The sequence below is a fragment of the Crocuta crocuta genome, unplaced genomic scaffold (genome assembly GCF_008692635.1).
Source record: "Crocuta crocuta isolate KB4526 unplaced genomic scaffold, BGI_CrCroc_1.0 scaffold529, whole genome shotgun sequence".
Classification (NCBI taxonomy): Eukaryota; Metazoa; Chordata; class Mammalia; order Carnivora; family Hyaenidae; genus Crocuta; species Crocuta crocuta.
Window position 1 is genome coordinate 470,532 of NW_027530362.1, and position 24,615 is coordinate 495,146.

Consider the following 24,615-nt stretch of genomic DNA (forward strand, 5'->3'; position numbering starts at 1 on the left):
TAAAGAAAACTTAATACCTATTCTCAAACTCTTCCAAAAAATAGAAATGAAAGGAAAATTTCCAAAATCATTCTATGAGCCAGCATTACCCTGATTCCAAAATTAGACAAAGACTCCCCTAAAAATCACATTGCTGGGAGTTTTACCTTTAAAAAGTCTTCTTTCTATAGTTTTAGTTGTGTTTGAGGAAGGATTAGTTAGCTGTGCATATTTTTAAAAATGTTTTATTTATTTCTCAGAGAGAGACAGACAGCGTGAGCAGGGGAGGGTCAGAGAGAGAGGGAGATACAGAATCAAACAGGCTCCAGGCTCTGAGCTAGCCTGATGCGGGGCTCAAACTCACAAACTGTGAGATCATGACCTGAGCTGAAGTTGGAAGCTTAACCGACTGAGCCACCCAGGCGCCCCTAGAGTTAGCTGTGCATATTGAACCTGCCATCTTTATCAAGAAATTACCAGTTATAAACCTGACTTCCTCGGGATTTCTAGAGTTTTAATCATCTGAATGTACTTCTTTTGGTGGTGTGTGTGTGTTTGTGTGCGTGTTGCCTCAAATGACCATTCTCATGCTTCATTAACTGTGCAATTAGCCTTAGTATATAGGAGATTATCCCTTCCTATTTTTCAAAAAAATTTCCCTTAAAACTAGTTAAAGTTATTTTAAAGACTCCAGTTAATTCAGTTTTTAAAGCTATGTACTTTATTTTGTATAAAAATCTGAATGTGATAAATTCAAGCAATACAAAAGTGTATCAAGTAAAAGGTTATCTCCTTTCTCCTTATAGTAATCCCAGTCTTCCGAGGTAATCATTATTTATAATTTGATGCCTGTAGCCTTTTAGACTTTTTCCTGTACCTATTTAAGCGTATGTATTTTAAGATGGAGTATAGTTTCTCTGAATTTGTCTTTCATTTATCTATATATACTGTACATTCTTCCATAATGAAGATATATACTTCATTCTAAGAAGTATAGTATAGTATAGTGGTCAATGTCAGAGTTTTAAAGCCAGACAAAGACTGGTGCCTGGGACATATTATTCTCAACAACTGTTAGCTGCCATCATCCTCTTTGTTATTAGGGTTAAAAGTATTCATTGGATCCACATTGGCATTTAGATGATTACTAATTTTTCACTGCCAAAAACAATGCTGCAGTAAAAGACCTTGTTGTACCCATGTTCATTAGCTTGCTTATTTCTATAGGATAAATTTCTATAAGTGACATTGTGAATAGAGTGTTACTTTTACAATTTCTCTTATTTTTGCTTATTTCTTCCTGAAAAGATAGTGTCCTTTTATACAACCAACAGCAGTATGTGAGAGTGCTTCCTCACTACTGTTAGTTATTTATAAATATCTTAGTATTTGTCAGTCTAGAATACACACTTCGATATGGTTCACAGTTCTTAAAGGCCTGAATTTGTAGGACTACTATGATCCACAATGTGGGGCTAATTTTCTGGATGTCTGTTTACACAGACTAGGCTTGACAAATACTGTTGAAAGAGTATAGTCACATAAAAAAAAGTACAGTCACATATCTCTACAAGAAGGATTCTTGGTCATTATTACTCATTACAAATTATTTCCTCATTTTTAGAGTTCATTATCTTTCCAAAGATGGATCAGCTTGTAAAACCAAATATGTGATTATTAGTGTAGCATATCACAGACATCTAAATATCAAACGGCTACAATATAATAAATACATACCATGATAGAAGTATACATAAAGTACCATAGGATCATTATCCTAAACTCTAAATAAAATCATTGAGTTTTACTCCATAATTTAAATGCTTCTTTGAAGAGTAATAAAAATATAAAACATAACATTTTTCTTGGGTTTGTTTATAGGATACTTTTTCATAGTCAGGGTTCTGTGGCCTAGTTTGGAAACTTTTATTCTTTGCTTATGTCAGGTAATGTAGAATTTATAAAGACAGGATAGTTCTATTTAATAGGATAGGTTCTGCAACCAAAATGCCTATATTCACCTCTGAGCTATGCTGTTTTACTGGCTGATCTTGGACATGCTGTTTGATCTTTTTATACCTTAGTTTTCTCTTTAAAAAAAAATTAATTTATTTAGTAGTTTCTTCATTTTTAAAATGGAGATGATAACAGTACTACTTCTACTTAGAGTAGATGCAGATTAGATGAATGGGTGTGTGTGTGTGTGTGTGTGCGCCTGTAACTGACTCAAAATAGCATATAGTTATAAAGTGCACATAATGTTAGTTACTGGCTGTTATTAATGCTGTTAATTTATAAACTGAAAGATGAGTAACTTTCCTGAAGATTTTCCCAAAACATATTTTGAAGAAAGTTTTTTCCCTAGAATGTATAAAATAGCTGATTAAGTTTTAAAGTGGTTTATCCTCTGGTGTCTGAGATGTCAAATGGCATTTATATATTGCTATTCAATAGAGACTCTCTACATTCAATGAAGAAGAATGAATCATTGTTTATTGTTCAATTTGGAGATTGGTTAAGGTACATTTTGTATTTTTCATTAGAAGATGGTATTATTTCCAGATTAGGTGCTTGAGTACCATCTGAAATTTATTAGAAATAAAAATAATTTGGCTCCACCTCAGACCTACTGAGTGTATAACGCGAGGCATAGGGAATTTGTGTTTTAGCAAACTTTCCTGATGATTCTGATGCATGCTAAGGTTTTATAGCCACTGCTTTAGGAAATAAGTTGTGTTTAGTACATTCCAAGGACTACTCATTATACCATCCAGTTTTATTGATGTTACTCTGTTAAAATACATGTCTTCATAATCCTTTTTCTCTTATTTGTATGGTGAGGCTTTTTATAGTAACTTTAACATATTTAAGAGAATTTTTATTACATATTTTTAAAGTGCCGCCAATGTGTAAAAATAGAATTATTTATTGCAAGTAAGGAAACTTGCCTGCAGAAATTTAAAACATTTTGGAGAGAATGTATGGTTGATAAGTCGGGTGAAGCCTGAATCCAAAAGTTAGTTTAAAACATTACATTTATATGGACTCATTTTAACATAGCAGTTTGCTAGTATTTGATATGCTAGTTTATTTACTTACTGCTATAATGATAGATGAAAAATAGGTGGGAAAGAGAGACTGAATATAAAAAGATGGAATTTAATAGGACCCCCAAACTAATTAAAATTTAAGTAGGAAAGTGGAAAAGAAAGTGTCCTGGCTTACTAAAATAGGTGAAAATGTTAGCAGAGATTTAGACAATAGCTTAGTATGAATTAATGTGCTATCGCCTCCAAAATGGCCGAAATCCTCGGTTGCATTAACAAAAAGATTAATATATAGAGTATGGGAAGTGATAGTCTGCTTCAAATCCTGTATTTCTTGGCATTATGCTTTAAAAGGAACAAAAAAGGAACTCACTAAGAGTAGAATGAACAGAATAGTAGAGACTAAAACCATGCCACAGAAGGAAAATTCAAAGGAATTGACTACTCAAAGGCCCTGGGAAGACTTAGGTGGCCTCAGAAGGACCCCAAGTGCTAGAAAGGAAAGAATTTGGATGTGTAAAAATCCTTTGGGTATTATTCTTGGCCCCCTTTGTTTTTTGCTGCTCTTTCACCTCCCAAATCAGGAGGCCTGCCAATCTGGGAACCTTGAGACCAGAAGAGTGATTAGCATATGCCTTATTATATATTGGCCAAGAGAGAATATGGAGGGAAAATGATACTCAGACTTTCTCTAGGGTTAGGATTACTTCTCAGAGAATAAAAATCAAGATAGCTCTGGGGCGCCTGGGTGGCTCCTTCGGTTGAGCGTCCAACTTCAGCTCAGGTCATGATCTCACGGTTTGTGGGTTCGAGCCCCACATCAGGCTCTATGCTGACAGCTAGCTCAGAGCCTGGAGCCTGTCTTCGGATTCTGTATCTCCCTCTGTCTCTGACCCTCCCCTGCTCATGCTCTGTCTCTCTCTCTCTCTCAGAAATAAATAAAAACATTAAAAAAAAAATCAAGATAGCTCTATAAGCCTACAGTCCAGAGAACATTTGATGGCAGAGAAGTAATAGGGTCAGATGAATTGACAGTGAGGGCAAAGGCAATTGTAGTGGTACTCAGCCCCTTGGTAGTGTAAGAAGAGCATATCTCTCGTACTCCACTAGCTTTCTATAGCAGAGAGCATCAAAAAACAATGATATCTTTCTACAGTATTCCAAGTCTTTTGTAATAGGCCTGAATTAATAGATTATAATTTTGGGGTACTTGCATTGGAAGAGTATAAATGTCTTGAATGCAAAGGTCTTCTTCATCTCTATAATTTCTATTACTTGTTAGAGTGTCTTGCTGATACGATACTTCCTGAACTTTTTCACCTTTCTACTTACCATAGGACTTCATATATACCTCAGTTAATTTTTTTTAATTTTTTTAATTTACTTCTGAGAGAGAGAGACAGCGTGAGCAGGGGAGGGAGGGCCAGAGAGAGAGAGAGAGAGAGAGAGAGAGAGAATCTGAAACAGGCTCCAGGCTCTGAGCTAGCTGTCAGCACAGAGCCCGACCGGGGCTCAAACCCATGAACTGTGAGATCATGACCTGAGCCGAAGTTGGACGCTTACCCGACTGAGCCACCCAGGTGCCCCTCATATATACCTCAGTTAGAACACTTAGGTTCCATTGTGGCTTTTGGTTCTACACGTACACCTAATATAGACTGTAATCCTTTCTAGGATAGAGTTGTAACTATCTTGCTCATCTTGATTTGTAGCATCTGCTACAGTATCTGGCACAGCAGGCATTCAGTAAATTTGGAGTAAATTATGTAGAACTATAATTACATCAGATGTTCAGAAACTGAGGATAACTAAAATAACTTTTATTTTATCAGAATTCCCTTTTCCTTCTCCTTTGGTCTCCCTAATTTTACTCCTTAAGGCCCTTCTGCCTGCCTGCTTTTGTGCCTCCAGTGTAATATACTGATTAGCTTCCCCTATGTATGATTTTGACCTCTCCTTTAAAGTAAATCTAAGGATAGACTTGGTAATAACTCCTGTATTTTACCCTACCTCAGGACTGCCCACATCTGTACATTGCCTGTCTTGGATAGCTCAGAAATGAATTCTCGAACAGAGAAATCACAAAAGAGGATTTACTAGTGCCCCAACTTCTTTTATTCCTAACAACAGTCATATGGGATGAGGTTTTGCAAAGCTTGGGAATTTGCTAAGATATATGGGAGCTCTGTCCTTTCTAATCCAGCTGGCCAGCTATATATTTGGAGACATTGACCAGATATGTCTTCTAGCTCAATCTGATGACAGTTAAGAACATGGATTTTAAAAGAGAAGGAGGAAAGATTCTCCCAGGTTTCTGACTTGGATGGTAAGTGCATGGCTAAGGACTTCCAAACATAATAGAGAATATAGAGGGGTACAGACTTTGAGAGGAAAAACTGATGAATTTAATTATTAATATACTATTAGGATGTCCTGAAAGTACTCACATGACTATATCTAGTAAGCAGTTTTATCAAACAATCTGAAAGTTAGGGAAAAGGTAAAATTTGTGAGTTCTTAAACCACAAGAATGAGTATGATTTTCTCGGATGTAATGTAACCTTAGAAGTCAACTAAAAGCAGAAACCAGAATTTAAATAAAGAAGACAGGAAGAGCCATGACGAGAAAACAGAAAGAATGATCTCAGAGTAAGAGAAATCAGAAGTTCCCACCGCAACAGTAACAAATAAGAAAAAAAATTGAAAGAAGGAAAAAAGTATCAAAGTGTCAAATATTACAGAGTAATATAAGAACTGGAAACTACCCCTTGGATTTGATAATTAAAGAGTCCTATAATCTTACTGAGAGAAATTTCTTTGGAATGGCAGAAAGAGAAGCCTCATTACATGTCTTGAGGTCTGATAGCAAGATGAGGAACTAGAAACAGGGTGTACGGGAGATTCTTTTAAGTTTAGAAGGAGAAAGATAAGATGGTAGTAACATTTTTGTAAAGCCTAGGATGCAAGCCTTCCTACTAATCCCTTAATGCCTGACCAATCTCTGGTGCAACTTCTCAGTCAGGACTTTCTTAGAAGTCTAGGCTATGGCAGGTTCAGTAGAAAGTAGCTTTTCTGCTACTTCACATATATTATATAATATTTTCATGCATATAACCCTCCTGTGGAGGGTATTCTAGTTCTAATTCTTTGTTTCCCACTGAAAAAACTATAGCCATAAGGTGAGTGAATGGTGACATTTATTTTAAGACCAATTTTACTTCGTCTATGCATTTTTGAAAAAACATAATCATATATAAAGTTTGTTATTAATAACAAATTATATCTCCCTTTCCCTTTAATAACCTATCATGCATCAGTATGCTTTGAGATCAATGGTGATCATATGAATTCAGATAGCTGTTGAGTAAAGTTAATGCATCCACAGCCTTAGTCTGAATGAAACCAATATTTCCCATTGGTTCTCGGTGTTCACTGGCTGGAAATTCATGACCACAGGGTATTTACTCTTCTTAGGCAGTGGATTTCACTTCTCGCTTTTTATCGTTGATACTGTTTTGGGTGCCTTAACAAGATTTTCTCTGTATCAGGGCTCTCCTCAGTGAGGGCGAAAATATTTAGACCAGAAAACAATAAAACTGTCTGCTGACCCAGGTTTCTGTTCCGTCATCTTCGTGTACTCATAGCTTACTTCCCACCCAAGCAAATAAATATATAAGTAGAATTCCACACCTCCATGTAATTTGAGGTTCTACCCCAACTGTCTTCCTCTATTCCCTAACTTTACTCTAGCCAGTACTTGAAAAAACTGTATAGGAGTTTAAATAGAACACAGGCTAACCATTGGGTTTTAACATATGCTCTATAACCTTTGGCACTCCCATTTTCTTCAAACTCTTCTTAAAGTTCTTCCAGCTGCCAGCTCCTTCTCAAGAACTTCCTTAGGGATCTCTAGTCTATTATTCTCACCATCCTTGCTGGGTATCCTCTTAATGTTCCTTGGTTTTTCCAAAATGCTAAAAATTGACCGACTCAAATGAAGAAATTGCAGATTGGTGCAAGCACAAATTTATTATGCTTTCTCTACCTGAGACCCTGAGAACACAGGGCTGCAGCTGTTTCACTAGTCCAGGGAAATAGCAGTGTGCTTCTAAAACTCAATTTTTATTATGCTGAAAATCCTCTTGTCATAAAAAAATCATGATCCATCTCTGTAACAATCCCTTTATGCAGCTAAAGTGTCTGATTTCATCCATTTATCAGGGTCTTAGTTTTTTGCCCTTTTAACATTTCTTTCACATACATTAAATGCAACACGTCCAGACCTGCTGTAAGCAACTTCTTAAACTTGCTTTTCTTTTCAGTTAAGAATACCACCATGTCCTCAGTTGCCCAGGCCAGAAACCCAGGAGTCCTATAAAATCCATTCACTCTGGCTCTTAAATGACTGCAACAAAAATCTACTTTCCATCCTAATTGCCACTGCTCTACTTCAGGAAACCTTCATCTTTTACCTGGATTACTGTGACAACCTCCTAACTGGTCATACTGTCTCCAAAATTTATTTCCCTTTTATTCACTCAACCAGAAACATTTTTCAAACATGCAAATTGATCATTTTATTCCTCTGCTTAAAATTTGTTAGCAATTTTACTATTGTCCTTACTTCTTTACCAAAGTCCACACTTATTTTAATATGTGTCTTTTAAGATCTCTCATTTTACCTTCTCTTTGTGCCACTTTTTCACTTCACATTCTCTGCCTCTGCCATACTGCTCTTTCACTTCCTTGTGCTACCATATTCATCCTTACTTTCAAGTTTCTCTCCTTGCAGTGCTTTGACTTTGAACCCCTTCTTCTCTGTTTCAACCAGGTAACTCTTAATAATTTATTCTTTATATAACACAATTTAAATATTTCTTCTTGAGAGAAAATTTCTGAGAATTCCTTAACTAGGTAAGTTGTCCATGTTCTGTGCTCTTATAAGCACCCTTTATCAGGAGGTAGCACTTAGTACATTTTAATTACATGTTCAATCTGTAGACTTTAAATTCTGTGAGGGAGCTAACTTTGCTATTTTGCTTGCTGTTGTGAGTTATTCAAAGATGGAATATGAACTTCCTTGGGAGCTTATATTTCCCATCAGCAGTAATATTCATGTGCAGGTTGAGTAGCTCCAAGTTGGGACTAAAATAGGGAACCATTAGAAAGCCTCTAAGTCCTTTCCAGTCAGGAGATTGTTTCTTCCATATAGTCAAACATACGTACATAGCTATTTTAAAAGATTCTATGTTAATTAAAAGAATTGAAAATAATGAATTTTCAGTGATTAATGGTCACTGAAGAGTAACCATTGGTATATAGAGAACCTAAGAAATATTTTATATTTAGAACACCATCTAAATATGTTGAGGAGTTTGTGAAATTAATGTTATTTTTTGTATCTCTTATAGGTGAAATGAATCAGAAGTATAAGGAACTAAAAAAACGAGAGGAAAATATGGACAGTAAGTGATCGCCTTGCTGACAATGAAAATATTCTCAGATATCTGTTTGTTTATACCGAATCAGAGATCTCATTTTGGGAAGATACAATGGCTAATAATAAGTCCAGGAGTGTGGACATTCAAAGCATTTGCCTTGAAGAAATAATAAATATCAAGCAGAGTTTAGGGATTGGTAGAGAATTTTAGAAAGGTTTTGTATGTTTGTGTGTGTATGAGTATATTTGTACTAGGGATAGATTCTGAAATTAATACTTAAATTAATTGTATAGAAACTAATTATTGATTGAATGTTGAATGTTCTTTTTTACATGTTTCACTGCGTTCATCTTTAGTATCTTTCACCTTTTTTTTAACCCTTTATAATACTTCTCTCATTAGATAACAGTCCTTAACTCAGATCTTGCTACTTGGTTCTGTCACTGATTATAGTTTTGGTAGTCTTCTGTTGCAGCTTTTAATCAACTCTTTAAAAATCTTAACATTGTAAGTAGATCTTCACTTAAAATTGTGTTGTACATTCAGAAAATTTCCAAAATTGATTGATACTACTGGTTTCCTTTTTTATAATTTTACTAGAATCTGAAGTTTTATAGGTGTGATGTCACTTGTTATCTTCATCGAAGCATGCCATAAAGCAGTAATTGCCAATTCTGATTTAACAACATCCCAAGATTTCTTTAAAATCTCAGCAAGTACCAAAAATTATCTCAAAATTAATTCATAGTTTCAATGTAACAGTAAAGTTATTTTTAACTTACTGTAAGTTTTTATTTGGGGGAAAGCCATAGAATATATTTTTAAGAATATAAATAAGAGTAGAGGTGCCTGGTTGGCTCAGTCAGTTAAGCTTCCAACTTCAGGTCAGGTCATGAACTTGTGGTTTGGGAGTTTGAGACCTGCACTGAGCTCTGTGCTGACATCTCAGAGCCTGGAGCCTGCTTCAGATTCTGTGTCTTCCTCTCTCTCTCTCTGTTCCTCTCCCATTGTTCTCTCTCTCTCTCTCTCTCTCTCTCTCTCAAAAATAAATAAAGATTTAAAAAATTTTTAATTATTTATTTACTTAATGTTTTTTATTTCTGAGAGAGAGAGACAGCATGAGCAGGGGAGAGTCAGAGAGAGAGGGAGACACGGTATCTGAAGCAGGCTTCAGGCTCTGAGCTAGTTGTCAGCACAGAGCCTGATGCGGGGCTCGAACCCATGAACTGTGAGATCATGCCCTGAGCCGAAGTCAGATGCTCAACCGACTGAGCCACCCAGGCACCCCCAAAAAATTTTTTTTAAATATAAAGAAGTAAATTATGTACTGATTCTATATTGGACAAGAGAAGGACAGTTTCTTAGAATACTTACAATGTGAATCATTAAATTTATTTATTTGAAATTAATGCAATATTATAAGTAAAGTGCTTTCAGATAAAATAGGTAATTAGTAACTATTTTCAGTATAGAAATTAGTGACTAATTATAAACGTGGATAATTATAGATAAAGGAGATCCTATGTAAGAACAAAGTTTTTCTCTTCTTCTTTATATCAACTATTATTTCTGAGCCCGAATTTGTAACTTTTAGTTTATTTGTATTAAGATCACAACAGTTAAGCTTTAAAAGTTTGAAAGTATGTAGGGGCACTGGGGTGGTTCAGTTGGTTAAACGTCCAACGTTGGCTTAGGTCATGATCTCATGGTTTGTAGGTTCAGGCCCTGTGTTGGGCTCTGTGCTGACAGCTCAGAGCCTGGAACCTACTTTGGATTCTGTGTCTGCCTCTCTCTCTCTGCCCACCCTTGATCACATTCTGTTTCTCTGTCTCAAAAATAAACAAACATTAAAATTTTTTAATTTTGAAAGTATATAGAAATGTTATTACTGAATAATTTAATTACCCTTTGGTTAATAAAAGATTAAACGGATAATTTAAAATTTCCTTTGACATAGCGGAAGGGAAAGAAAAATAAGATAAAAAGAGAGAGGGAGGCAAACCATAAGAGACTTGAAAATACAGAGAACAAACTGAGGGTTGCTGGAAGAGTTTAGGATGGGGGGATGGGCTAAATGGGTGATGGTCATTAAGGAGGGCACTTGTTGGAAAGAGCACTGGGTGTTATATATAAGTGATGAATCACTGAATTCTACTCCTGAAATCATGATTATACTCCATGTTAACTAGCTGTGATTGAAATGAAATTTAAAAGTTAAAAAAATTTATAAATAAANCTGCCCACCCTTGATCACATTCTGTTTCTCTGTCTCAAAAATAAACAAACATTAAAATTTTTTAATTTTGAAAGTATATAGAAATGTTATTACTGAATAATTTAATTACCCTTTGGTTAATAAAAGATTAAACGGATAATTTAAAATTTCCTTTGACATAGCGGAAGGGAAAGAAAAATAAGATAAAAAGAGAGAGGGAGGCAAACCATAAGAGACTTGAAAATACAGAGAACAAACTGAGGGTTGCTGGAAGAGTTTAGGATGGGGGGATGGGCTAAATGGGTGATGGTCATTAAGGAGGGCACTTGTTGGAAAGAGCACTGGGTGTTATATATAAGTGATGAATCACTGAATTCTACTCCTGAAATCATGATTATACTCCATGTTAACTAGCTGTGATTGAAATGAAATTTAAAAGTTAAAAAAATTTATAAATAAATTGGAAAAACAAACCAAAAAATGAAGTTTCCTTTGAATTTCTAAAAAGTATTGTTAAGACCTACAAATCAGAGTTTATATAGTATTAACTATATTAACAGTAGCTTCTCATTGTATTTTTGAATCTGCAGCTTTTATTGAGACTTTTGAGGAAACAAAGAATCAGGAACTGGAGCGGAAGGCACAGATAGAAGCCAGCATTGTTACACTTTTGGAGCACTGTAGTAGAGTAAGTACCATGTGCCTGTCTTAGTGTTCTCATTAGTTTTACTGTGATTAGCTTTCCAAATACAGCTCAGAAAATGCAGTGGTTCACTATGACGTCTGCTCATTTAATCTGTTTCCTTTAAATTCCCTTGCTTATTATTATTTTAATTGGTGTATTTATAGCAAAATTCACCTAAGGACAGTAGGGGAAAAGGATAACATATATGATGTGAATATTTAGCAATAACTGAGGGACTAATTCAGAGTAATTATTAATGTGATTTTCTTCCATTGTTGATGTATCTGAACTTAGAGAAGTGTTCGTAAAGATAACTTCAAAATCTAGGTATCATAATGGAAAATGTTGATATATTTTTACAGTGTAATTTGTATTATAAATAGAAGGGATTCTTTTCTTATAAGACTCTGTAAGAGTGTAGGATACCAAGGCGTATCTTCATTTATTTTAAAAAAAAAGTTTATTGAGCAGCTACTAATGAGTGGTAGCATAGAAGAAAAAATGCAGTTTCTTTTAAATATTTTAAGTGTCATAAGACCCCAAATAATTCTTAAAATAGTGTAGTTCAGTTTCTTCTACAGTGAAATAAAATTCAGAATTCTCTTACATTTCCTTTAGTTTCTCACATTGAGAAAGTCTGACTTTGAATCTCACTATACTCTTCTAAACATACTTAAAACATATATAATGAATGATGTATTTCAAAAAAGAATACCAATTCATAACATCTAGTCCTTTGGCAGTGCCCTCCCAAGAGTTTCTTGAAGGGTGAAATCAGTGGAACTTTTTCCATTTTTGTTTCCCTACAAATACAGAATATAAATCGTATGAAGCAAATATCCTCTATCACCAATCAAGAGCTGAAGATGATGCAGGATGATCTCAATTTTAAATCTACTGAAATGCAGAAATCACAAAGTACAGCTAGAAATTTGACTTCAGGTGAGAAAACATAGATTTTAATTTTTTTTCTGTAACAAATTGAAACTTTAAAAATTTAATTTTTATTTTATTTTTTTGAAAGGCTGAGAATATAATATATGATTGCTTATTGCTCCAGTCATTTATAGACTCAGAATTGTGTCTGACTTTCCACATCAACTTAATAGTATTTTATTGGGACATTCTGATTCATTTTTAACATTTACTGAATACCTGTTCTATAACATGGGTATACAGAGATTTAAAAAAAAAAAAAAAAGTTCGCTCTCTTTCCTCAAGGAACTTTGAACAACTAAAATATAATGAAGCAGTACTATGACAGAGGCATAAGGAGCAACAGAATTACATTGGGTTTGGATCCACCCCTGTAGTGGTATCCTAAAGGAAGTAATGTTTTAATTAGAATTAGTTTCAGCCGTTATGACTAACATGCTATTAGGGCAACACTCTCCTATAGAAATGTAATGCTAGCCACATATATAATTTTAAATTTCCTCTTAAGGGGTGCCAGGGTGGCTCAGTCGGTTAAGCATCTGACGTTGGCTTAGGTCATGATCTCACGGTTCATGGGTTCAAGCCCCGTGTTGGGCTCTGTGCTGACAGCTAGCTCAGAGCCTGAAGCCTGGTTTATATTCTGTGTCTCCCTCTCTCTCTGACCCTCCCCTGCTCACACTGTCTCTCTCTCTCTCTCAGAAAAAAAAAAAAAGATTAAAAAATTTAAAAAACTCCCTCTTTAAAAAAGGTGGATGGATGAACTTTAATAATATATTTTATTTAATCCAGTGTATCCAAAAGATTATTATTTTTTTTTTTTTTATTTCTAGGAGAGAGAGAGATAGCGTGAGCAGGGGAGGGTCAGAGAGAGAGGGAGACAAAGACTCTGAAACAGGCTCCAGGCTCTGAGCTGGCAGTCAGCACAGAGCCCGACGCGGGGCTCGAACCCTCAAACCGCGAGATCATGACCTAAGCGAAAGTCGGACGCTTAACCGACTAAGCCACCCAGGCGCCCCTAAAAGATTACTGTTTAAACATGTAATCAGTATAAAAATGATCCATGAGATTTTGCGGTTACAGTCCATCTCAACTTGGGACTAGACATAGTCAAATGCTCAAAAGCCATAATTGGCCAATGGCTGCCATTTGGGCAGTGCAGATAGAGATTAAAAACAAATACAAAAAACAGATTTTAAAGAGTTAAGGATAGCGTTTCAACTGCACTCAAAAGAAAAGAAGAGTTTAGGATAAAGTCAAAATTTGTATGGAACCTTTGAGTTTTTAGCTGATAGATTCTAACTATGGATATTTTTTAAGCTGGTGTGTGGTGACTTTGAATTAGCTATGTTTTTATTTGTCTACTTGGAATTACACTGGCAGTTAGTAAAATTATAAGGAATAAATAATATTTGCTAATGTAAAGATGCTGAGATTCTTGAAATGGAATAATAGATCCATAGCACTCATTTATCTGGAATCCCAAGTCTAAAAGCCCCGGGCAACAAAACCTGACCTGATCTGAACTGACATATGGCTATGTATAGTTTTTAATTATCCTACCTAACATGACTGTTCATACTTTTTGCTGCAGAAATAGTCACGTACTTGATGACAGGATGCTGCCTTAGACCCTTCTGTGGGAGTTCTCTTGTAATCATATGTGTGCTATATCATTCTCTTAAAATTTGAAGAATTCTGCATTCTAAAACACAATAACCTAGGAGGGTTTTTTTTTTAATAAGGATTATGGATATATAAATGTATACTGAATGTTATTCGTGTATAGTTGAATTTAGATTAATGATATAGTTGGACAATTATCATTATTTTGTACATTCAAGTATATTTTATCTGTCCAGATTTGTTTGATTTGTTTAGAGTTTGTTTGCTATAGTTTTATTTGTATATCTGAATATAGGCTAAGCAACTAGAGGAGGTACGTTCTAAATTTCATTTACACCTATTAAAATTTTTTTAATTGTGATAAAAACACAGAACATAAAATTTGCCATCTTAACCATTAATTGTATGCACAGTGTTGAACAACAGATGTCTAAAACTCTTTTCATCTTGCAAAACTGAAACTTGCACCCATTAAACAGCTGTCCATTTCCCTCTCAATTTCTCTCTTCTGCTAACCGTATTCTACTTTCTGTCTCTAGACGTTTGACTACTTTAAATACCTCTTATAGTAGAATCATGCAATATTTGTCTCTTTGTTTATGGATATTTTACTTATCATAATGTCCTCAAAGTTCATCAGTGTTATAACATGTAACAGGATTTCCTTTTTTTAAAGGCTGAATAATATTCTATAGTATGTACACATACTACATTTTTTTTATTCATTTGGTGATAGACATTTAGGTTGTTTTACCTCGTGGCTGTTGTGATTCATGCTGTAGTGTACATAAGTGTGCAAATACCTCTCCGAGATCTTTTCAAATATGAGTATTTTTACATCTTAATTTTCTTTTTTCTGTAAGATAAAGAATTTTATCTTTAATTGTTCCATCTAGGAAATCTCTGTTTTGTGTTTCAAACTATAGATTTAATTTACCTAATTTATCTAATAATTTTAATTTAAAAAGTTTTTTACTCCTTTAAGCTGTCTTCATAAAATGGTTGTCAAGAAACATATTTTTAAAAAAATAAATATCAATACTAGGAAATTAATTCAATTATAAGGACTTTGAATTCCTTTCATACTTTTATACTTTGTGTTTACATTTTCTTTGAAAAACTACCCATTATATTTTCTCTAGTGATGTAAGGTTGAAAAAAATGAGAGGGTTCAAAAGAATTTTCTTAGTATGATAAGAATTTTACTGAAAAAAGTCCTTATTAATAATGGTTTCAATTTTCTGGCCTCTACAATTAGTTGCATTTACTCAGTTATTTTTAAATGTTAATTTTAACCAAGCATATATAATTATTTTTCCTCTTTCCTTAATACTATCCTCCACAAGAAATTTCTTTTATCTACCAGTCATGATAAGAAGTCTATGATAATCTCCTTCACCTTTCAGACATAATGAATTTTACATTTCCCTTTTGTGAATTGCCTCCCCGTTTGCTCTTGAGTTTATGATTGGAAATCGCCTGATCTTCTTAGTGTATTCTATTTTTCAGTGGAACAGTATTATTCTCAAAGGGGTAAAATTATTTCTTGGGGGAGAGTAAAAAATCTTGATTATAATGGCTTGTGGCCCTCCAAAAGGTCATTGTTCATTAACAGATATACATTATATCTGTAATATAAAAGTTTCATGAGGGCAGTGATAAGGAAAAAAATTATTTACCAAAAGCTCCTTAGGGGGACAATAATGGAAAAAAAAAAAAAAGATTGCACAACAGTGCTCTCTTGCATGAGTAAAGAGGCAAGAAATCTGTCAGCAATAGTTTTTATTTATATTTTTGGAAAGGAAACTCCAGGGAATAAACAAATGCACTGATGGCAGAATATTTCAGAAACATTTCCCCATGTCAAAGTGGTTCCTTCTGAGATTTTGCTACTGTGTACACACTGCTTAGTAAACTTTGCAACTTCATAGCATATCAGAAGGAACTAGTCTGCATCCTCTTCCTGTCTCTTCCCTTGGAGAAGTTTTTAGCTTTTTCAAGGGGACCCACTGTTAAAGGAAGATAAACTTTACCTCATACCAACCAACCATTTTCTCCCTTTCTCTAGGAAACGCAGTTTCTATAGCTCCTAAATGTATGTCTCTAATATATCTTCAAATGAAACCTGTAGTTAGAGTTGAATAACATTTTCACTGAACAGTCGAAATATAGAAGCTATGTTCTTTTTCTTTTTGGAGCATTGAAACATTATAAGCCTCAGGGACTCTGATTCAGCACTTTGGTTTTTTCATTTTAACCGTTTCCAACCCTAGTAGAGACGTGCATCTAACAAAACAAAACCTAACCTGCAACATTTAAGTCCATATATATACACACATGTTTTTTAAGAACGTATATGTCACTGTGATTGAGTCTTGTGACTCTTAAAGGGACAAAAGGAAATGTTCAAGCTTAATTATATCAACTTTAATTTGGTTGGTAAAATCCTCCTCTCTCAAATCAGTCTTTTGAAGACTTTTAAAACTATTTGATATTGTAGGCCCTGTGATAATTGTTATATGTAGGGAGGCATTCCTTTTTTTGAACATATTTTTATTATAATGTCACCTTCCACCATTTTAATCTATAACCTTTTGGTTTTATAGGTACAGGTAGAAAGTTTAATATTTAAACTTTGTTGTATTTTAAACAACGTTGTATTTTATTTTTCCATTAGAGAATCTGTATAGATAATAAATCTGAATTACAAGTAAATTTTGCTAAATTTTATATGAAGAAATCAACTTACTTATTGCCTGCCCACATATAAGGAAGATATCCTGGTAAGAGGGCAACTAAATGCCAAGATCCATGCATAAACTCTGTTCAGATCCTAATCTGACCAGTGAACTAAGTATGCATTGAGTAAACTTTAAGGGACCTAGGAAAAAGTAGCAGTTAAAAGTTGAAAGAACTGCATACAGAGATTTTTTTACATACTGTCTACTCCAAAGGAGAAAAGTTTAGAATTGAGCAAAGTTTATTGCTCATTTAATAAAAATTAACACTTTTCAAAGTAGGACAGCATAATCCAGAATCTCTACAATGTATCACTTAAAGTTTCCATTATACTATAAAATTTACTAGATATTGCAGCAAATAGGAAAATATGAATCAAGGGGAAAAGCAATCAGTGCACACTGAACCAGAGATAATCCAGTTGTTGAAATGAACAGAAAAGACTTTAAATGTTTATAAACATATTTAAGAGTTTAAAGGAAAATAAAATAATAATAAATGAACAGATGGAGAATCCCACAGAGAAAATAAAAATTACAAAAAGAACCAAGTGGAAATTCTAGTGTAGAAAGTATAATTCAGATGAAAAATTGATTGAATGACCTTAATAGAAGATTGAAGTCAGCAGAGTCAGTGAACTTGAAGATTAAAAAAAAAAAGTGAACAGAGCCTGTGGGGTACCTGGGTGGCTCAGTCGGTTAAGTGTCCTACTCTTGATTTTGGCTCAGGTCATGATCTCACCATGTGGTTTGTGAGTTTCAAGCCCCACATAGGGCTCTGCACTCTCAGCACAGGATTCTCTTGGGATTCTCTCTCTCCCTTTTTCTTTGCCCCTCCCCTGCACACACTCACCAGTGCATGCACACATTCTCTCTTTGAAAATAAATACATAAACTTAAAAAAAATGAACAGAACCTAAATGACCTGTGGGTCAGTTTCAGGCATTCTGACACAGATGTAATTGAAGTCCCAGAAGGAGTGGAAGGACAGAGAATGGGGGAGAAAAGATAATTTTAGAAGTAATGGCTGAAAATTTCCCAAATTTGAAAAAACAAACAAAACAAGATCTAAGTAGTTCATTGAACCCTCAACAGGATTGCTATAAAAATCTCTTAAGCACATCATACTACTAAAATGCAACTTAAAGGAAAAACAGTGAAGGTGCCAGAGAAAAATAACAGAGGAAACAATACATCCCACTCTAAGATTAAGTTTTATGTTATTTTATTTTAAAAATCTTCTACCCCTAAGTCTTTAAGTAATAAAATGAATATGTTCATGTTTGTCTTTTAATACTCTGAAATCTTTTTCTGAGGCTGTTCATATCTCTACTTTGAAATAGAGGTAAAATGAAAGCTAAATGTTCAAAGAGGAAAAGTGTATCACTATATACGCCTCTATCTATAAACAAGTAACTACAGGATGTTTAGGATTATTACCATACCCTGGGAACACAGGAGAGAGGAAACTAGCTTAGGCAGGTTGAATTCAGATATCTTTATCTGGATGTGCATGTTATGTATTGCAGTTCCATGTTATCCATTTTTGAGTTTGCTCTAGTCATGGTTTACTTTGATAGCTATAAGAAAAGTAAAACAAACAATGGTGCCTAGGGAAGTCTGAATAGCAAAATTGAGCAAGTGTTATGTTCCTCTTCTCATAGCTCACTGTTCCCCATTGAGGGATCTTCTTGGATAATTAACATTTGCTGTCTTAAATATGAATCTTTCATAAACATGATAATATCCCTCAGCACCAAAGCCTGACTGGTTGTATGACCTTGGACGCAATACCTTTCTAAGCTTCAGTTTTCTCATAACATACCTCCTAAGGCTGTTGAAAAGTAGAAGAAATAACATATAAAGTCAGGCACATTTCAGGTACTCAGTAATATTGGTTCCTTCCATACCTTTCTCTCACTTTGAAAAAGGACTTTTAAATTCAGAACCACAACGTTAAAAAGCCTCTGAAATAGAGAAGGTGGATATTACAGCATTCTTTGTGAACAGAATGTTTTTGGAGGTGCCTGTGTGGCTCAGTTGATTAAGCATCCAACTTCAGCTCAGGTCATGATCTTGTGGTTCCATTAGTTTGAGCCCAGCATTGGGCTCTGTGCTGATAGCTGAGGCTGGAGCCTGCCTTGGATTCTGTGTGTCCCTCTCTCTCTGCCCCTCATCCACTCACACTCTGTCTCTCTCTCAAAAAAAAAAAAACATTAAAAAATTTTTTTAAAAAAGAAAAGAATTTTTTTAAAATATTGCCTTCTTATAGTGATTTGTATTTATTGTAGAGGATTTTGGAAATACAGAAGAGCATAAATAAGAGAATTTAAAATATTAAATTCTCGCTGTCAAGAATTTGTGACTATTAAAGTGTTGGTATTTACCTTTCCAGTCTTTTTTCTTTTCTTTTTAATTTTAATTCCAGTATAGTTAACATATAATGTTATATAAGTTTCAGGTGTACAATTTAGTGATTCAGCAATTCTGTGCATTACTCAGCACTCATCACGGTAAGTGCACTCTTTAATCCCCATCATCTATTTCACCCATCCCTCTACTCACCTCCCTTCTATTTACTATCAGAATATTTTTTTTCTCTGTAACTGAGTCTGGTTTTTTTTCTCTCTCTCTTTGTCTCCTTTTCCCCCCTTATTCATTTGTTTCCTAAATTGCCCATATAAGTGAAATCATATGGTATTTGGTTTTTTCTGACTGACTTATTTCACTTAGTAGTATATGCCCTCTAGTTCCATCCATGTTATTGCAAATGGCAAGATCCCATTCTTTTTTATAACTGAATAATATTGATATCGTCTTTATCCTTTCATCTATCAGTGGACACTTGGGTTGATTCCATAATTTGGCTGTTGTAAATAATGCTGCAGTAAACATAGGGAGGGGTGCATGTATCCCTTTGAATTACTCTTTTTGTATTTTTTGGGTAAATACCCACTAGTGTGATTACTGGTTTATAGGGAAGTTCTATTTTTTTTTTTTAAATTATTTTTTTTTATGTTTTATTTATTTCTAGGAGAGAGAGAGACAGCGTGAGCAGGGGAGGGTCAGAGAGAGAGGGAGTCACAGCCCGAAAGAGGCTCCAGGCTCTGAGCTGGCAGTCAGCACAGAGCCCGACCCCGGGCCCGAACCCACAACCGCGAGATCATGACCTAAGGGAAAGTCGGACGCTTAACCGACTAAGCCACCCAGGCGCCCCAGGGAAGTTCTATTTTTAACTTTCTGAGGAACCTCTATACTGTTTTCCATAGTGGCTGTACCAGTTTGCATTCCCAACCATGGTACACAGGGGTCCCTTTTTCCCCCACATCCTCACCAATACTTGTTTCTCCTATATTTCTTTTAGCCATTCTGACAGCTGTGAGGTGATATCTCATGGTAGTTTTTGCATTTCCCTGACATTGAATGATGTTGAGCATCTTTTGCCTATTGACCATTTGTATGTCTTCTTTAGAAAAATGTCTGTTCCTGTCTTCTCCCCATTTTTAATTGGATTATTTGGAATCTTTTAGTGTTGAGTTTTATCAGTTCTTTATATATTTTGGATACTAACCCTTTATCAGATATGTCATTTGCCAATATCTTCTTTAGTCTTTTTCAAATATTTCATCCTGGCAAAAAAAAGAAAAGCCTCTTCCAAGTATTCTCTGCCCAGCTCTCATCCCTCCCTTTCTGAGGTTTTACTGCCAAAGTTTTCAAAACCTTCCTCTCACTCTTGGTCCCATTTTTTTTTCTCTATGAAATCTGTTCTCAGGAAATACATCAAGGTTTTCCTGTCCAGTTAGTCCAACTTGTATTTTGCAGTCTTTTTTCCTTTTACTAATCTCTAAATTGTATTCTGTATTACAAACCACTCCTTTATTATTGAAATGTCTTTTCACCATGGTTTCATTTCTTCTTTGTCTTTGGTCATTTCTTCTCCTTTATAGAATCCCTCATGTCAATTTATTCTTTAAAAATTTGTTGTTCTTATAGGTTTTGTCTTGAATCCTTTTCTCTTGATTATGTCAACTACACCCATAGCTTCAGGTGCCATCTCTATGTGGATAATTTCACAGTCTGTATCTTCAGATTTCTCTCAGGGCTTTAGATGCCTGCATATGTCTTTACATGGCATGTTTACTATCTGGGTGTTTCTGAGGTAATTCAAACAACATATCCTAAGTTGACTTGAACCCTTCATTTCACTCTCTCCTACAAACAAAAGTTTGAACTTCCCTCTGCCTCCCCTACCATCGACTCCTTTACTTTTAAGTTAGAAATGGTACTCTGTATTGACTCTTCTTGCTTAACTGCTGTGTCTGGTCAATTGCCTGTTTTGTTAAACACAGATCCCTAATATCTCTTGAGTCCCTCCATATCTTCCCTCTATTTTTTCCTCATTTACTTCCATGTGACATAACTTTAGTATTCATATATATAGTTATCTTTCACTGGAATATATGTCCTATAAAGGATGGGGATTTTCATATTTGCAGCATTTTATTTATTGCTGTATCCCCTATGCCTAGAAGTTTGCCTGGCACACAGAAAGCACTTAATAAATACTGCTTAGTGAAAAACAAATCCCCAAAGTGTTATACCAGTCTAAGATTTCTTATGTAGATCACTGAATCAACATTTAACTGGTCTTTCTGTATGTTAGTAATGCTTTTCTAATTAATTACCCATATTGAAACCAGAGTGAACTTTCTAAAATTTAATTATGCCACACTCTGATTTGAAATTCATTGATTATTTACCATTGCCCTTTGGAGAAACTTTCAACTCTCTTTTTTCATTTATAAAGCCTTTCATGAACTGAAATTCTTCCCACTTGAACTTTGGGTTCTAGTCATACTGAAATTTTATTATTTGCTTAGATGTACCATGTTTTTTCACCTCTAGAATTAGCATATGTTGGTTGTATTGCCTGGAACACATTTGCTATCTCCTTGGTTTGGTGGATTCCGAATCCTTAAGGCCTCACTCAGTTAAAGTGGATGTATTTAGAGAGTTCCCTTAGTCCCATATGTCCTTATGGCACCCTATGTTATTCTTTTCATAGTAGTTACCTAGCTTATTATAAATGCTTATTTTAATATCCTGGTTCTATCTCTAGAACATAGCTCCTTGAGCAAAGGCAATGGCTCTGTTGATTTCCATTATATTCTTAGCACCTAGCATTTTAGTAGATGCTGAATACTTTTGAATCAAATAATGAGACATACACACTTCCCCTTAAACACATATATATTTACAGTCAGTCCTCGTTATTCATGATTCTGTATTTGCGACTTTACCTACTCACCATAATTAATTTATAACCCCAAAATTAATACTTTTAGCACTTTTGTGGTCATTTGTGGACATGTGCAAAGTCATGAAATTTGAATTGTTGGAGATGCATTTTCAGTGAAGGTCAATAAGGCAACATCCTACCTTCTTGTTTTAATCCTCATACTGTTAACAAGTATCCTTTTTGTGGCATATTTGGTACCACTTTTTCCCACATTTTTGTACTTTTTATTGGTGATTTTCCTATATAATATGGCTCCCAAGCACAGTGCTGAAGTGTTGGTTCGTGTTCCTAAGCCCAGTATTTCTAAGACTGCAAGGTGGCTTACAGAGAATATGTGAATTAGATTGGCCTTGTTCAGGCAAAAGCTGGTCTTGAATTCAATATGTATTAAATAAAGGTCTGTTTAAACAGAAACACACATAAAACAAGGTTATATATTAGTTGATGGATGAAAATATTGTGACCAGGGGCGCCTGGGTGGCTTAGTCGGGTAAGCGTCCGACTTTCACTTAGGTCATGATCTCGCGGTTCGTGGGTTCGAGCCCCGCGTCGGGCTCTGTGCTGACTGCCAGCTCAGAGCCTGGAGGCTGTTTCAGAGTCTGTGTCTCCCTCTCTCTCTGACCCTCCCCTGTTCATGCTGTCTATCTCCCTCTCTCCTAGAAATAAATAAAAATTTAAAAAAAAAAAAAAAAGAAAAGAAAATATTGTGACCAGTGGCTCTCAGGAACCTAACCCCGTATCACCCATAGGAACAAATAATTTAGTATTTGCTAACTGTGTTATTTACAGTAACTTATAGAATATAACTATCATAAGTGATGAGAATTGACTGTATATGTAGTTATAAAATTTTGCTTAGCTATGTATATAATGTTTCAAATAATGGGTCTAATAATATACATTATATTATTAAGAACAAAAATCTATGTGTGTTCTTAAATGTTTTTATGATAATGGAGACAAGTATGGTTGGTATACATTAGGTTATGCTGGTTACCTGGAGGAAGAGTATTTTTTTCTTCTTAATGTATCTTGTATTGCCTCACTGGTTACAATGAAACATATGTTTCTTTTGCAGATACTCTGTAAAACATGATTTTTTTAAAGGGTAAAACATGATTTTTTTAATGATTATATTGGATTTCTCTTTGTGAAAGGAATAAAGTTTTGACTGTGGTTTTGAATTTTCTGTATTTCAGATAGTCAACGTCTACAGTTGGATCTACAGAAAATGGAGCTTCTGGAAAGTAAGATGACTGAGGAACAGCATTCTCTGAAAAGCAAAATTAAGCAAATGACAGCTGATTTGGAAACATATAATGATTTGTCAACTTTAAAATCATCAGGTGAAGAAAAGAAAAAGGTAAGTGGCGACAGTCTTACAGAAATATAATATAAACATTTTTTCTTGATTAAATTTATTTATTATTTTTTAAATTTTTAAAAATGTTTTATTTATTTCTGAGAGAGAGAGACAGAGTACACGAGGGAGGGTCAGAGAGAGAGAGAGAGACACAGAACTGAAACAGGCTCCAGGCTCTGAGCTGGCTGTCAGCACAGAGCCTGATGCGAGGCTTGAACCCATGAACCGTGAGATCATGACCTGAGCCGAAGTCGGACCCTTAACCGACTGAGCCACCCAGGCGCCCCAATTAAATTTAATATGTATGTAGTTTATAGAATTTACTATTTTCAGTTGATTATTTGATATTTAAATTAAGGAAAAATAAAGATGTTTACATATATAGTAGGAATTTAGGGAGACGTAAGTTTTAAGCAAAAGGTAAAAGCAAGGGATAGAGCATTTCAACAGATATGAACTTTGTTAAATGCAGGTTTCATTATATTTCCCTACTTGAGACTTTTTTTGTCAGTGACTTTTCATTGCTATTTATATTAAAATAAATTATTTAAATTAAATTAAATTTGATTGGATAAGAACATGCATACACACATATATATATATACACACACGCATATATATATATCAGCCTTAATAGAGTTAATAATACAGTTAACACTATTTCGCTTATTGTAACTCAAAAGGTAGGGTCACCTGGCTGGCTCAGTCGGTTAAGCAGCCGACTTTGGCTCAGCCATGATCTCACGGTCCGTGGGTCCGTGTCGGTCTGTGTGCTGACAGCTCAGAGCCTGGAGCCTGGAGCCTGTTCAGATTCTGTGTCTCCCTCTCTCTCTGCACCTCCCCAGCTTATGTTCTGTTTCTCTCTCCTCCAAAGAAAAAAAAAAGTTATAAAATAAAAGGTAATTTTACAAACAGGTTTTAGAGTAATTATAATCTTAGTAGAATTTAACCAGAATATCATTGTAAGTAAATGTAAGTAAGCAATGATTTATATAGGCTCACTAGACATTTGCTAAACTCTTATTATTTAATTCTATTTGCATCTATCTAGAAATTACATCAGGAGAGAACAGTACTAACAACTCGTAGAAATGCCTTTAAGAAAATAACAGAGAAGCTAAACGTAGAGTATGAGACACTAAAAACACAACTGCAAGAAAATGAGACACATTCTCAGGTAAAAAGAAAAAAAAGACTCTGAAATTTATTTCTGTTTTTAAACTGTCTGTCCTGTGCTTTTAATCTATATTTCTACCCCTAAATAATTTTTTTTGAGTTGCTTTGTTTAC

At 34.7% G+C, this 24,615-nt stretch overlaps 1 protein-coding gene across 1 annotated transcript in view; it reads left to right on the forward strand.

Annotated features, from left to right (window-relative positions):
- IFT74 (intraflagellar transport 74) overlaps positions 1-24,615 on the forward strand; it is an 80,944-nt gene that overhangs the window by 50,771 nt on the left and 5,558 nt on the right. The window contains exons 14-18 of the mRNA XM_077766092.1: positions 8,438-8,491; positions 11,273-11,370; positions 12,183-12,309; positions 23,163-23,326; positions 24,378-24,503. Of these exons, the coding sequence (XP_077622218.1) occupies positions 8,438-8,491; positions 11,273-11,370; positions 12,183-12,309; positions 23,163-23,326; positions 24,378-24,503 (569 nt within the window). The remainder of the gene's footprint in view (positions 1-8,437; positions 8,492-11,272; positions 11,371-12,182; positions 12,310-23,162; positions 23,327-24,377; positions 24,504-24,615) is intronic.